This window comes from Protobothrops mucrosquamatus, unplaced genomic scaffold, assembly GCF_001527695.2.
Source record: "Protobothrops mucrosquamatus isolate PMUCROS unplaced genomic scaffold, P.Mucros_1.0 scaffold108, whole genome shotgun sequence".
Classification (NCBI taxonomy): Eukaryota; Metazoa; Chordata; class Lepidosauria; order Squamata; family Viperidae; genus Protobothrops; species Protobothrops mucrosquamatus.
Window position 1 is genome coordinate 1,779,241 of NW_015386480.1, and position 15,205 is coordinate 1,794,445.

At 42.4% G+C, this 15,205-nt stretch overlaps 1 protein-coding gene across 1 annotated transcript in view; it reads right to left on the bottom strand.

Annotated features, from left to right (window-relative positions):
• Positions 1 to 12,480: 12,480 nt before the first annotated feature.
• YIPF6 (Yip1 domain family member 6) overlaps positions 12,481 to 15,205 on the bottom strand; it is a 6,991-nt gene continuing 4,266 nt past the window's right edge. Inside the window, exon 7 of the mRNA XM_015812719.1 lies at positions 12,481 to 13,789. Coding sequence (XP_015668205.1) covers positions 13,674 to 13,789 — 116 coding nt within the window. The 3' untranslated portion in view covers positions 12,481 to 13,673. The remainder of the gene's footprint in view (positions 13,790 to 15,205) is intronic.

The window sequence follows — 15,205 nt, forward strand, 5'->3', positions numbered from 1 at the left end:
AGCTTCCCCGTTGATTTCCTTGTGGGAAGCTACTGGGGAAGGCGGCAAATGGCGTTGCCAGGGCTGCAGTCCCCCTGCAATACTGCAGTTGTGAGCCGGGCACTGGGCACTCGGGCCACGATCACGTCATGCGGGAGCTGCAATCGTCAGAACTTCGATGACTGCTGCACATCCATTTTTCCAGCGCTGCATTGAATGACTTGACGTCAGCTGATGACCAACTATACCCCCAGACTCCAAAATAACTCCCAGAAGTTTACATCATAAGAACAAAACATGTTATAAAGATGAAATAAAACTTAAAAATTTGTCATTCTAAAATAATACAACACACCCAATTTATTCCTTGAAGGGCTCCCAGAACAATTCAGATTTTAGAAGCTTTTGGAATCTCTAGACCAATTTCCAGAAGGAGGTTGTCCCATTTCTAGGAAGCTGCAGCTGAAAAACCTGAGTGGAAGCCACCCATCCCTTCACCCTAATGGCCTGGGAGCCATTAAAAGATGTTGGCAACATGGACACATGCCCAATTCAGCAGGCGACTTCTGTGCCAAAAACGCCGTGCGAAGCCACGCATTCTGAGGTTGACTACAGAAAAACTCTGACTTGGATCTGATCACTTTTGACTGCACATTTTTATTGGGGAATCCTTTCCCATACTTATTTTCTGTTAATACAATCCAGCTGAATTAGAACATCAATAGTGGGCTTTGCACATATGATTAGTTTTATCCTGAAGGTGGTCAGTAGTGCTACCAATTTAATGGACTACCTGCTACTCTGCAAGCACCTCCCGTAGATGTCAACCCCTTCTTGTGTGAGGGGCAAAATGTAAGAATCAAACCCTCACAATGGCAGGCATCCACAACTCCTGAGAAAGCTGCCTCTCAATCACGGGAACTGAAGTCTCATGGCACCTCTTTCCAAGAGTAGGAGACCAAGGTGGTGCTCTTGTCATAATTCTTACTTGTCGGACTCCATAACAGTTTAAAAATGGTTCTGGACCCTTGTGGTCCATTCACTCATCTGGATTTTATTTGGCAAGATTCAACTTGTAAGTGGCCTTGATTCCGCACTAGTGGAAACTGGCCTCACTCTGCCTCCCAGTTCCTGAGGTCAAAGCCTTACTATGGGCTCTACCTCAAGAACCTGGATTAAGAATGTATCTTCTGGGGATTTCCGCTTCAACATAATCATCTCATAAACAACAAGCAGGCAAGCAACAGCCTGCTAATTATAGCCCAAAGGAGAGAAGGATCATAAAGGCAAAAATCTGGCTCGTGATTAGAACTATTGTGAAAAAGGTCCAATACCAAAATACTGACATTGCATCACAGATTTTAAAGAAAACGAGAAATTATGCTTTTGCCTCTGAACAGATGATCAGATTTATATTTAAACATACAGTATAATTTTTTGCAAAAGGTATAATACGCTGAAAATTAGGAAGGGGAGGCAGAAAGAATGTGAGTGGGTTGGTGGGAATCTTGGCTCCTTTGGGAATTTCTGCACTCATGGGATGAGACAGTGTTTGAATGCCATTTTCTGGACTCCTCTTTGAGGGAAAATGGCTGAAGGACAATTTCAAATCATTTTTAAAAGAAAGATTTATATGAGTGTTATTGCATCTGGCCTTAAGGCTGTAATAAACTGATTTGAACTCAGCTATTTTTTAAGAATTTGGGTATAAAACGATGCCCAGTGTTGGTGTTCAAATGTCTACCAAACAACACAGACATGTCATTTATTTTTCTCTGGCAGAGAAATTCCATTTGAAAAATACCCACTTGGAAAAAGCATTGCCCCGTGAGGGAAGCAAACCAGGGCCAGAAAGGAATGTTTCCCAGGCACAAACTCTGACCGGCACCAAGTGGGTCACATCCAGCTGTCAGCCACGCATCTCTTGCAGAAAGCTGCTGTGCGGGATGAGAGTCCAGGCAGAGGAAAGCCTGCCTGCTCTGGCCAGAGTCAGCCAGCCTGGTGAACAGGCAGTATGAGGAGAGCCCCACATGGGAGACATTCAGAGTTTGCAGCCTGGGCAACTCACACAAGTATGTGCATCTATCTGTACATGTGCACATACATGCATGTGTGATCACATGATAAAAGTGAAGTATGAGCTAAGGATGACTACTGTCCAAATGTTTCCAGGCTCTGATAGGGGTTTTTGGGTGCTGGCTAGAAAGTATTGGCCAATACAGCTTTTCACAGAAGCATGGAAGCAAAGAGCTAAAAGGAGGGGATTTCCCCAAATAATGGAGAAATTAGCCTTCCCACAGATATGGCTATGGAGATTCTCAGTCATCCAGGTCATGGTTGTCCCACAGGTGCTTTTTCCCCCAAAAGGCAACTGGGCTTTCTTGGTTTTTTTTCTTTTGAAAATGTTTCACTTCTCATCCAGGAAGCTTCTTCAGTTCTAACTGGCTGGTGGGGAATGGAAGGATTGATGTTCTTTGCAGTCAGTCGGTCATTAGGCCTCTGAGAGTTGTTGAGGAGTTGGGGGCGCAATCAGAGTGCCAACCTGTGTAGAATCTTCTTGGGATTGCCGAAAGGACTGTGTTGTAAATATTACCTATCTCCTGTTTACAATGCAGTAAATCAACATTTAAAAGCTAGATGAAAGAGATGTTTTTGCCATTTCCCCAAATATAGTTCCCTTCCCTTCCCGTTCCGTTCCCTGGTGCCACTCAAGCGAGGCCTTCTCCTGCATCCCAGGTGGTGGAGCCTTGACTGAAGTGACTGGGCAAATTCCCTATTGCAAAATAGAACTGAAAAGAGGAAATGCATTTGCACAGGAAGCAGCCTTCTTTTCAAGTTTTCCATTAGCTGCCAAAGAAAGAAAATGCTTTATCTGGTTCTCATTTTATAAAACTAGACCTGTCTCAAATGACATCAGCTTCCATTTATAACCTCCCCCAGTTTTTTTTTTTCATCTTTCTTCACAGACAGGAGAACAGAAGCAAAATGGCCTCCGGTCTGGAAGCCCTTTTACTTCAGGACAAGCAGCGTTCCTGGGCCAGGCAACGATCTGGGAGAACAATCAGGGCTAATCCTGAAAATGCCAGATAGCCGAGCTTTGAACGAAAGAAACCCCGGAAGGAGCCTCCAGTCAGGTGGGAGGAGGGTCTTGAGTCAGTTTTTGATTCCAGGTCTCTGCAGTTTCCTTGGCAAGCTTTTCAGAAGTGGCTTGCCGTTGCCTTCTTCCTAGGGCAGACAGTGACTAGCCCAAGGTCACCCAGCTGGCTTTGTGACTAAGGTGCCACTAGAACACACCATCTCCCAGTTTCCACCTGTTGCCTTAAACTCCACCAAGCTGGCTCTCAAAGGAATATTATCTAAAAAATGTCAAAAAGAAAACAAAACAAAAAACAAGAACTTTTGAAGTCTTATGGAGATTCTCAGTCATCCAGGTCATAGTTATCCCAAAGATGCTTTTTCAAGATGCAACTGGACTTTCTTGTTTTTCTTTGAAGATGTTTCACTTCTCATCCAAGAACTTTTTCAGCTCTGATTGAATGGGGGGGGGGGGGAAATGGAAGGATTTATACTCCTTGTAGACAGCTGGTCATTTGCATTCTTTTAGAGTCGCTGATGCCACCTGGAGGTTTGTGTCCTCAGGGTCACCTGAATAGTGCAAGTGGGTGTAGAGCAGGGGTCTTCAAACTTGGCCCTTTTATGACTTGTGGACTTCAACCCCCAGAATTCCTCAGCCAGGCATGCTGGCTGAAGAATTCTGGGAGTTGAAGTCCATAAGTCATAAAAGAGCCAAGTTTGAAGACCCCTGGTGTGGAGCCTTCTTGGAACTGGTGAAAGGACTGTATTGTAGGCTAGGGATAGGTAATGTTGTATCCTTCCTCCTCTGTTGAGGGAGAACTGTTCAATTTTGACATAGATGGCCTCTTTGACCCCTCTTTCAAACCAGTGGTCCTCTCTGTCCAAAACATGGACTTTGCTGTCTTCAAAACAGTGGCCTTTCTCTTTTAAATGCAGATGGACTGCTGAATCTTGTTCTGATGGGTTTGTTCTCCTATGTTGCGCCAGATGTTTATGAAGTGGTTGTTTTGTTTCCCCAATGTACAGATCTGCACATGGCTCACTGCATTGTACTGCATATACACGTTGCTTAGTTTGTGCCTGGGTGTTTTATCCTTGGGATGGACAAGCTTCTGCCTTAGTGTATTCTTGGGTTTAAAGTGTGCATGTATGTTGTGTTGGATGAAGATCCTCCTGAACTTTTCAGATATTCCTGCAACATATGAACGATTTGGCGAAGGTCCACTTGGGATAGCCGCACTTTCTGAGGGCTTCCTTGATGTTTTGGTTCTTTTTCTTTCCCATATTTGCTGGTAGGTAGGCCTTCAGCTTGGTGGTGTAAAGTTCTGATAACTCCCATTTTGTGCTCCAGTGGGTGGTGAAAATCAAAATGTAAATATTGATCTCTGTGTGTGGGTTTTCTGTAAACTTCAGTGTTAAGGCGTCTGTCTTCCTTAATGTATACTGCACAGGCCAGGAAGGCTAGACTATTTCCCTTAACATCCTCACATGTGAATTTGATGTATCTGTCCGAGTTGATATGTTTGGTGAATGCTTCCAATTCCTGTGTTTTCCTGTGTGATCTTGGGTCAAAATTCGAGTTTATTTTTAGCTTCCTCTGATGAGCTTCCACACATTTCTTCTTGTTCTGCCCTCAGGTGCTTTGAGTGGAAACAGTTGCCCTCAACTCTGTGACTGCCTTCAAGTACTGGAAGACATGAAGGGTCTTTTTTTAAAGAAGAGACTGGACAACCACTTGTTTAAAATTATATAGGGATTCCTGCTTGAGCACAGGGCTGGACTAGAAGACCTCCAAGATCCCTTCCAGCTCTATTCTGATTGATTGAAGACAGGCCTCTGTTAGGCTCAACATACCTAGTTCCCTTAGCTCTTCATTGCATGATTTAGCCTCCAGAGCCCTGATCATCTTTGTTGCTCTTCTCTACACTCTTTCTAGGGTCTCAGCATCTGTTTTGTATCATGGTGACCAGAACTGGACACAGGATTCCAAATGTGGCCTTACCAAGGCAGTATAAAGCGCACTAACAGTTCCTGTCATCTTGATGCTATTGTTGAAGGCCTAATTGTCTTCAACCTCCGTTGAAGACAGGAGGTTGTTCTGTGTTTTGGGGATCCTCCTAAGTAAAGGCACCATATCATTTGTCCCCTCTTTTTCCACCCAGCCAATCTCCTGACCTGCCAGGACCTCCCTTTCCATACCTCCCCTTAGATGCTGCCAAGACCCATTTGGAAGGGAGGGGCACACGAAGGGAGAAAACACTATTTCTAACAGTAATCTGCAAGTGATTCATCAGCAGAGAACACATGGGTGACCACACTAGTTGATCCATCTGTAGATCCCCTCGGGTCATGGGACATGTGAAGTGGCAGTTGGGGCACCAAATTCTCAGAAACAAAATTGGTTTCTGTTTTTATTCTGGCAAGTAGTTGAGCTTCCCTCCATTCAGCAGCTGATGGGGGAAACCCCAGGCTGGAAAGCAAACACATCCAGCTCTAACGCACAACTCCTCCTCCCACTTCTCTACTCATGAGTTTTCACCTTCCTGTGGAATAAATAAGGACAAATAGAAGAGAATATTTATAGCTCAGGGTTGAATTGTGGGGCCCTTGGTGCTCTCTGAGCTTGGTGGTTTTCTTGCAGACATTGATGACCCAACTAGGGAACATCATTGAACCTTAGAGCCCTGCTTTACTATTTACCTACACTGTTTGCTACAAATCTTTTATTTTGCTAGTTTGCCTTTTACACTTTGCTCAATTTCATCATTTTAGGAGAGAGGTATTGTTTTTTCGCTATAGGCTGCTGATAAAAAATAAAAGTGCAATAGAAATTGTAGAATTGTAGAGTTGGAAAGGGTCACACGGATCTTCTAACTCAATCCTTTACAATGTGTAGGAAAACCATTTAAGCTATATTTGAGAGGTGCCTGTCCAGGGTCTATGAAACCAAAACTACATCTTACAAGCAACATCTCACCCACGGATTCATGTTGTTGTCAGCTGACTGAACCCTTCTCATATGTGGTGGATAAAGAAGTCAGTCATGTAGTACTAATCCACCTTTTCTTTCATGTTTATGAAAGTTTGTTAGACAGTTTGGTTTTTACCTTGAATGATTTTCCTAGGAAGCAAGGTAGTCCTGAATTTAGAGCATGTTTCTCATGTTGTTTTCCTAATAATTTATAAATCTTTTTGGAAACTTCTTAAAAAGAGGGAGGATTAATGTAATCTGAGCCAGTGATCCAGAATACATTAGGATGGATGGATAGCTAAACAGAAAGAGATGAGAAAGATGATAGATGATAGACAGAGAGACAGACAGACAGGAGAAAGAGAGAGAGAGATGTGCATATTTAGGCTGCAGGATTGTGGCTTCCTGCTTGACTTTTTTAATCCACCCTGCAAAAACCCAGACTTGTGAGGCCTGGCCCCAATGCCTGTGGAAAAAAACAGCTCATTTATGGCTTTACATGTTGTAATTTAGTATGGTTTGGAGATAACTTTAGAATTAGAAGGGGAACTCATCAAATTTACAAATGACACTAAGCTAGCAAGAATAGCCAACACCCCAGAAGACAAGCTCAGGATCCAAAAAGATCTTGACAGATTTGAACAATGGGCCCTATCCAACAACATGAAATTCAATGTGGAGAAAAGCAAAGTTTTACATCTGGGTAGGAAATACCAAACAGATTAGGCAAAATCTGGCTCAAAAACAGTAACTGTGAGAGGGACCTTGGAATCCTAGAGAACGATCACTTAAATATGAGCCAGCAGTGTGCGGCAGCAGCCAAAAAAGCTAATACAATCCTTGGTTATATAAACAGAGGCACAGAATGAAAATCATGTGGAGTATTAGTACCGCTTTATAATGCCTTATAAGGCCACACCTCGAATACTGCATCAACATTTAGTCAACACATTACAAAAAGGGTGTTGAGACTTTGGAAAAAGTGCGAAGAAGAGCAACTAAGATGATCAAAGGCCTGGAGACAAAAACATATGAAGAACAGTTGCAGGATTTGGGTTTGGCTAGTCTAGAGAAAAGGGCTAGGGGTGATATGATAGCAGCATTTCAGGATTTGAGGGGCTGCCACAAAGAAGAGGGGGTCAACCTATTTTCCAAAGCACCAGAAGGCAAGACAAGAAACAATAGATGGAAACTAATCAAGGGTAGAAGCACACAATTTGTCTGTTGAAAACATCTCTCTCTTTTCATATTAACAGATAACGTTGTCTGGAATGGCATAGGGTCCCCTGCTTAAGTTGGGGATTGGACTAGAAAACCTCCAAGGTCCTTTTCAATTCTATGATTCTGTATTCTGTAAAAGCTGCCAAAGAAGAGAAAGGGGAAAATGTACAGGCTGAAATATTATGGCTTGAGCCAAAAGATGATTGGCAACTGATGGAGAGGCAGACCTGAGGTAGTAAAGTTGGCTCTGGTGGCAAAGGGCAGAAAGGCCAAGGAGATGAGTCTGAAGAATAGTGGACACACACCTGCCACAAAATGCGGTGCCAGGTACATTACTTGGGAGAAGTCTCACCAAGACTGGAGATTCCCACGTGAAAAAAAGTTGAAGATCTCCAACTGCCCTTGAAGTCTTTGAGTCTTCCTGCTTAGCAAGAGCCTCTTGGGGCCTTCAGAGAAGTATTTTAGGAATGTTCTATTATGATGAATTTACTTTTCCCATAAGCCATTAGGGAGCTCCCTTCCTGTCTAGAGATTGAGAGTTTTAAGATGGAAAAAAGTTGCACCACAATCCTTCTTTCTCTTCAGTCAGAAGGAAGAAGAGGCTTCTGGTTGAATTGTGTCAAAACTTCCCAAACCCTGGATGGACTGGAGAATTCCAGTGGGTGAGGCTCCAAAGAGATTTTATGATTCTAGAGATCTTAGGAAAGAGCTCTAGATATTTTGTTAAGATTTTGATGACAGAGTCTCTGGGCTATCACCCTGTATGGAGAGACTTTGGTCGCCTGGTGACTAATCAGCTATGCCTGGTTGATTGTATCCCAGTCTAGGACATCATAAAGAGCTAAAAGTATGATTTTGACACCTGTTCTTCTAATGGCAAACTTTATAAAATTTATCCCTAGATATTCTTGAACCCAGAGAGTCTAGTTAGGGCCATGTCAACATGTATTGTGCAAGGTTGTGTAGCATCTGGTTCAGGTCCTTGGAAATAGTTACCCAAACCAGATGCTTACACAACTGTGCACAGTAGGTATTGTATATAAAGGTCACTTCATAGTGTGCTTAATACACTATTCATACCTAAAATGAAGCAATCTTTGTAAAAAAATATTATATAAATATTTCCATAAGAGCTTGGTGACATATATAGGCCAAGCATTTCAGAATAACAGCAAAACAGAGTTGGAAGGGACCTGGCAGGTCTTTTCGTCCAACCCCTTAATCACAACTTTCACACTCCAATTTAATCTAGTTTGGTATCTTGTGAAGACAGAGCCAGAGAGTAATCTGGAGCCAAAATATACCTTATTACTAATACCAGTCAAACGTTCTATAGAAATTGAGCCCAGAGTGATGGCGCAGGGGCAGCAATCAGTTGCTTGGCTCTGGTTACAGAATTTCTGCTTGAAGACTTTGCGGAATGCAGGGAGGAAAAAAAGAATGAACAAGCAAGCATCTCATTTAAACAGAAGCAAAGAAAAAAACCCCTCAAAAATACACAGGAGACCAAAAGCAGGTCTCCAGTCATCCCACAGACCTCTCAGAGGCACAGGGGAGCAGGCAGGAGCTACTCTGGGGTCTGTTCCACATAGAGGCACCAGGGAGGCGGTACCTGCTCCAAGGCACACAGCAAACGGCACAGTGCAATTTCCGCTGGGCTTGCAATCTCCTAGCCATAGGAGGAAGAGGAGCTGCTTCACAGGCCAGGCCTGTGATCAGTGGTTGACAGCTGCAGACGCCCACTGCTGCCTTGCTCAAGGAGCCCTTTTGCAGTTCAGCTGTGAATCAGGGACCGTGTACAATTTGTTCCTTCATATCTGAGATAATATTTGGGGTGTCTATTTCTTCCAGGCCCCCCTTTTCTGCTCAACTTCATAACTGAAACTTTTAGAAGATCCACCACAGTTTAGTTTCATTATCTCTTCACCACTTTCCCAGGAACAGCTGCAGGACTTGATTCTCCGTGTTTATATAAAGAGCAAGCACTGCATCCCAGCTAACGCAATGCTCCAACTTTGAAACACACCAAACTCAGCAGAGCCTGTAAGCTCCCATTGGCAGGAAGAGCCAGCCTAAAAGCACGCGGGAAGAATGGGCTAGTGGAGTTGAGGGGCTAGGAGGACGGGGAGAGGACGATCTGGGTTATATGCGGTATGGTAGTCCTCCTGGGAGAGCATTCAAGGCCCGTGTGGACCCAACCCCTGGAACATTTGGGGGGCATAAGGGTGGGAAGCCTCTGAGCCTCTTGTGACTCGGAGGAGGGGAGGGGAGGGCTTCCCTTGTAGGCAGGGTTTGAATGTGGCAGTGACTGAGTGAAAAGTGAGTCTGTATGGCAACCTGAGTGTGTCAGAAGGTAACAGCTTGCGAAGGGAACGGTTCTAAACTGGAGAGAAAACTGTGGCCTCAGAGCAAAGAATGACCCCCATTTCTGCCTGATATTCTGGATCTTGGGCAAATTCTCTGGTTTCCCAGCATCATCAGTTGTCTTTCTAGGCATTTTGAGCATGCTGGTGCTTTTTTTTCCTGTCTTTGTTTTGAATGAACATTTCACATTCTCAACATTTTCAAAATTCCATATACATCCATTCTCATATCTCTGGCACCACAACTTCACACAACCTGCTTGCAGGCTAATACACCTACAAAGAATCATAAAAAGCAATAGCACTAGCACTTAGATTTATATACCAATGCTCCAACACGGAAAGCTTTTAAGAAGAGATTGGATAACCATTTGTCTGAAATGGTATAGAGTTTCCTGCCTGAGCAGGGGTTTGGACTAGATGACCTCCAAGGTCCCTTCCAACTCTGTTATTATGTTACCACTTCATAATGCTTTACAGCATTATCTGAAGGGCTTTCAAAATATTTTAGAATACATGCATGTTTAGGGGTTTTTTTGAAAAATAATTTATTTGTATTACATAAATATTCCTCTAATATATAATATAGAAACCTGTAAAATGATGCCTTTTATATTAAGATGATGAAAGAATGTTAGGATTGATACTTTATTAAATATATATTTCATCCAAAACCTGTCCTTGCATCTCTCCCCGCTAAAATATAGCATCCTGCAATTTCAAAATTTCTTACAAATGCAGCATTCCTATTTGTAGTTTATTTTATTAAAAAGTAGTCTCAAATGCCAGTAACTTTTCAATTCCAATCTGTGAGTCAGTCAAAGTTCCTACTCATACCATAGTTTTAGATACTTATGTAACATTTTAAAATTTGGTATTTAAGGATTGGAAGTGACAGTTGAAAGACTTTGTGAGCTACATAGATTTATACTGCATATTCCTGTCAGTATATTCATTTACAAAACAATTAAAGAATTTACACATATTATGCCCTGCCCCAATGTAAACACTAGCAATTATATTGTGTACAACTCCAGTATTAATTGTGTCAGTTGGCCTCTTTGGCTGCAGCACATGATGAACAATATGTAGACATGACAGATTGTTAAGAACATCACTAAACGTTGCCCTTCTTTCTGTATCAGTCACCTCCAAACCAATCAACCACATTCTATAATTTTGTAAAATTGTACTGTATGATTGTTTTACTTCACACTGCCCTGCGTCATCAGAGTTAAGCGGTCTTACAAATTTCAGTAATGGTGATGATGATAACAGCATTCCGCATAGTACATCTTGTGTTTATGGACTTTGCCTCGGTCTGCCCTGACCAGCTGCAGATGCTTCACTCTGGAATAGCATCGGATCATTTACTGACACTTTCCAACCCCGTTTTCTCGGTTGGTCACAACAGAGAAAAAAAAGAGAGCATAATCTTAACTATTATTTTTTTGAATCTCAATATTAAGGGGGAAAAAACTTATTACAAAGTCAGTCACCAGAGCAGAGAATTTACTATTTGTAAACAAGCATTTGTGTTAGTGGAGAAAAGACAGGCTGCTATATAACCAGCAAAAGGTAAATAAATAAAAGCCTCTGTAGGTCTCACCACAGTAACTGAAACATATTGCAAAAACAGGATTAGTTTACGCCACATCGCAAATTTCTTAATGAAACATTAGAAAAAAATAAGAAAAAAGTACAACTGGTGTAACAAGCATGTAAAAAATTACACCATATTACATGGCATGTATCATGTTATCGAAGGGGGTGGGACTAACTACATCAAATAACTTATTTTGTTCCAGGTTGACTACTTTTACAGATAGAATATTGTCTCAATAAAATAACCTATAAACATAACTCTCATCCAGAGCCTACAGAACAATATTCTTCTGCCATGAAACTGCAAATGAGCCGTGGTGGCGCAGTGGTTAGAATGCAGGATTGCAGGCTAACTCACTGCTCACTGCCAGCAGTTCAATCCTGACGAGGCTCAAGGCTGACTCAGCCTTCCTTCCATCCTTCTGAGGTCGGCAAAATGAGGACCCGGATTGTTCTGGGAAATATGCTGACTCTGTAAACCGCTCAGAGAGGGCTATACAAGTTTAAGTGCTGCTGCCATTTAAATGCTGGATTCAAGTCAGAAGACCAACACCTGCTTCCCGTTCTAAAACCAGCTGTCCTAATGTTGAAGAGTGGAGATATTTTCCAGCAACCAAACTGGCTGAAGCTGCAGTTGTCAAAAGAAAGCAGGATCCTTATCTCTGGTTTTGACCAAGAGATTTCCTTTTCAACAAACTTACTTACACAGACATAATGATGGAATTAAGTCCTACTCAAATGAAAACTATTAAACGTAGATGCTGCCCATCTCACCTCTAAATTACCATGTAAAGTTTTATTTCCAGGCCAAACCTGGACCAATGTATATCGGTCAAGAGAAGGATAAAGCTGACGTTTGTGCCCAATTAGAATGATATATGAAATAAAATTTCACAAGGAAAATTAATTTTAATGGATCTGTAGGGCCCCTTTTCTTAAATTCCTCTGGAAAAAAAACAGCAAGTATTTTAAAAAGAACTTTTCTTACACACAGATTATTTAAATTCAGTTTGTTATAAGCAGAAATAACTTAAAGAGGTTCTTTTAAGTCTCCCTGCAGATACCTTTACATTTGCATAGAAATAATATTCCATATCAACTTGCCCCCTTTTTTTTACATTTGATGGCAAATAGAGCAAGGAGAACAAAGCAATTTATCCCAGACTTCATTTAATTGAGAGAAACAAAAGCCCAATAGCTGGAATTTTAGGAGAAAATAAAAAGGGGCCTATGAAACTCATAATAAAGAAAAAACAGCAGATATTTTCAGTAAGAAACACAAAGAAGTAATTTATATATAGAGAGAACAGTTTTACTCTTCAAAACCCCAACAAGTATGCAACAAAATAAAATTAATTTAATAGGTAATAATACAAAATAAGGTATTAATTACACCATGAGAATTAAATCACATATAAGCTGTCAACTACCGCCTACATCTGGCTAGACAGGAAGAATTTCGTTTCAAGAGCAGCTTCTTCCAGAACCTTCACAATGGATGTGAACGTGCAGAACCCAAAAAGCCCAGCTTGTGCCCTACCTTACTAAATAAATAGCTTCCCCATTTTATAATTAAAAAGCCAGAACTCGCAGAGAAACCCGTGGCCCTTTTCACAAGTCATTCTATAACAAAGGCCATCCCTACGGGACACGGGGTGGGATGCCAGATCTGATGCAGCTGAAATCCTTTCGGATGACCAGGCTCCACTCGGAGGTCAGAAGTTGAACTCTGTGTTTCATGTTTCCAGAATCAAAACCTCCCGTGCCACAACCACTCTGCCTCTCTGCCCTTAACTGCTGACTAGTCTGGTGCAGCTTCTTTTTCCCTCCTGCATTAAAGAGAGATCCAAGGTCTCTTGTGGCTGATCTGGGCCAAATGGCTCTTTTCTTGTCTTCTTCCACAAGGCCCTTTGAACCAATGCGCAGGGAGTGAAGAGACTGCACTGATTTGAACAACTAAAAACGGATGAAAAAACTGAAAAAGACAATCTTTCTGCGCCTGTTCCCTTTTAGTTTTTGGACAATAAGTGAAATTGGATAGCATTTCCCATCCCAAGAAAGCAAATATTTTGAAACTGTAACATAGTATTCTCCTAAAGAACTGTGGCCTTCTGATAAATCAGTTAACTCTAGATAGTCAGTCTTCTCTTTTGTCAACAATCTCGATGGCCAAGATAGGATTACATCTAGCCATTCTCCTGACTGGAGGCTGACACAGAATCAGTAGAAAACAGAACCCAGCAAGGAGATATCAGTAGTGCTCTTCAAAGAAATAGGAGTAAGAGCAGTTTGTGGTTTCCGACATGGAACCTGCCAGCCTTTTCACAGCATTCATTATAAATATCGGCAGAAACAGAGCAAGAGGCAGGCAGGTCAACCACAGAGAGAGGTTTTCATTGAAAAGCAACAAAAACACCTTCATTCGGTTTTGTCGTCTTTGCTGAGAGCACCTTCATTCACTATGGCGTAAAGGTGAGGATCATCCAACTGATGACGAAGTAGAAAAGGAAAATGGGGTAGACAACGAGAGCTTTGCGGTTTGGGGGTTGGCTGTCTGCCAGGAAAGCGGTAGAGGCTGGGAAAAGAAACAACAAAGACCTCATGTTGGGAAAACAGGCACCAGGAATACAACACGTCAAATAAAATCAGCCTCACATCCATACCCACCAAAACCAGGGCTCCTTGCCAGCCCTCGCCTCTTCCCTCCCCAAGGGAGAGTACAAACTGCCATGCTTGCTTTTTGTGGAGTGGATCTGTCCCAGGAGAGACCTGCCCGGCCCTTTGACGGAGCTGGCTCAGATTGGCCGGGGGGCGGGCAGGGGGAAAACAGAAAGGCACCCCCTCCACAGCCATGGGAGCATGAGGAAAGGCTGGGCCTACCTGAAGTGCAGACTCACCATGAGGATTCCTGACTTCTCAAAATCTAAGCCTGTCTACCTCATGGAATTAGCAAGAGCCAATTTGGGAAACAATAATCATTTATTTTGTATTTATTTGCATCCTGTCTTTATTATTTTTATAAATAAATCAAGGCAGCGAACATACCTAAAACATCTTCCTCCTCCTCTTTTCCCCACATCAACCCTGTGAGGTGGGCTGGGCTGAGAGAGAGGGACTGGCCCCAGGTCACCTGGATTCACAATCTCCTGCTTCTAGCGGGCGCCTTAACCACTAGACCAACTGGGATAATCATTGCAAAAACCAAATATCAAGGCTGTAAATTAAGCTGGATAGCCGTTCAGCATTTTAATGGAATATTAATGCTTGTGTAATTTTAATTAATTTTGAAAACCCGTGTGATGTACTGATTAAAGGTGGATTAGTACTGAGTAGATCCAGAGTGAAGTCCCCCCTCAGCCTCAGAAAGCCGAAGGGAGACCTAGGCCAGCCCCTCTCTTGGCCCAGCCTGCCTCACAGAGTGGCTATAGGAACGAAAGGAGGTTCCTGTAGAAGCCACCCTGAACTCCTGCAGAAATGGCAGGATTATATAGACAGTAAATACCTTTGTTTCCTTCAAAAAGTTAACAACTAAGGAAAGGTTCCCAAAGCAAAAACAACAAAATGTTTTTAGAATAAGATATGTAAAACAATATGGATTATTCTTATACCAGTGAGGTACCAGTCCATTCAAATAAAAATCTCAACTTCTACTTAAAAAAAACCAGGTTCACTTATTCTAATTGCAGTTGGGAAAAATCCTGAACTCGGCTCCTTTTCCCCTTGCAATCCTGCTTGAAAACTGGGAGCAAAGAGGAAAAACAGGTCTGCCAGTGAAGCAGGCAAAGTGGGAATGCCGAAGGAGAAGGGCTCTGGGCCTCCTCCAGCCCAGCTCGGCCATCCAGGCAGACCTCAACCGAAAAAGCTGTTCATCCCTGATCTGTAGCACCCCCCCTCTTTTAGACTGAAAAGGGGAATTGTGCTTCTAAAATTAAACAAGTCAAATGGGATGGAAATATGTATACAAAATCATAATCCGGATAACCTAATTGAT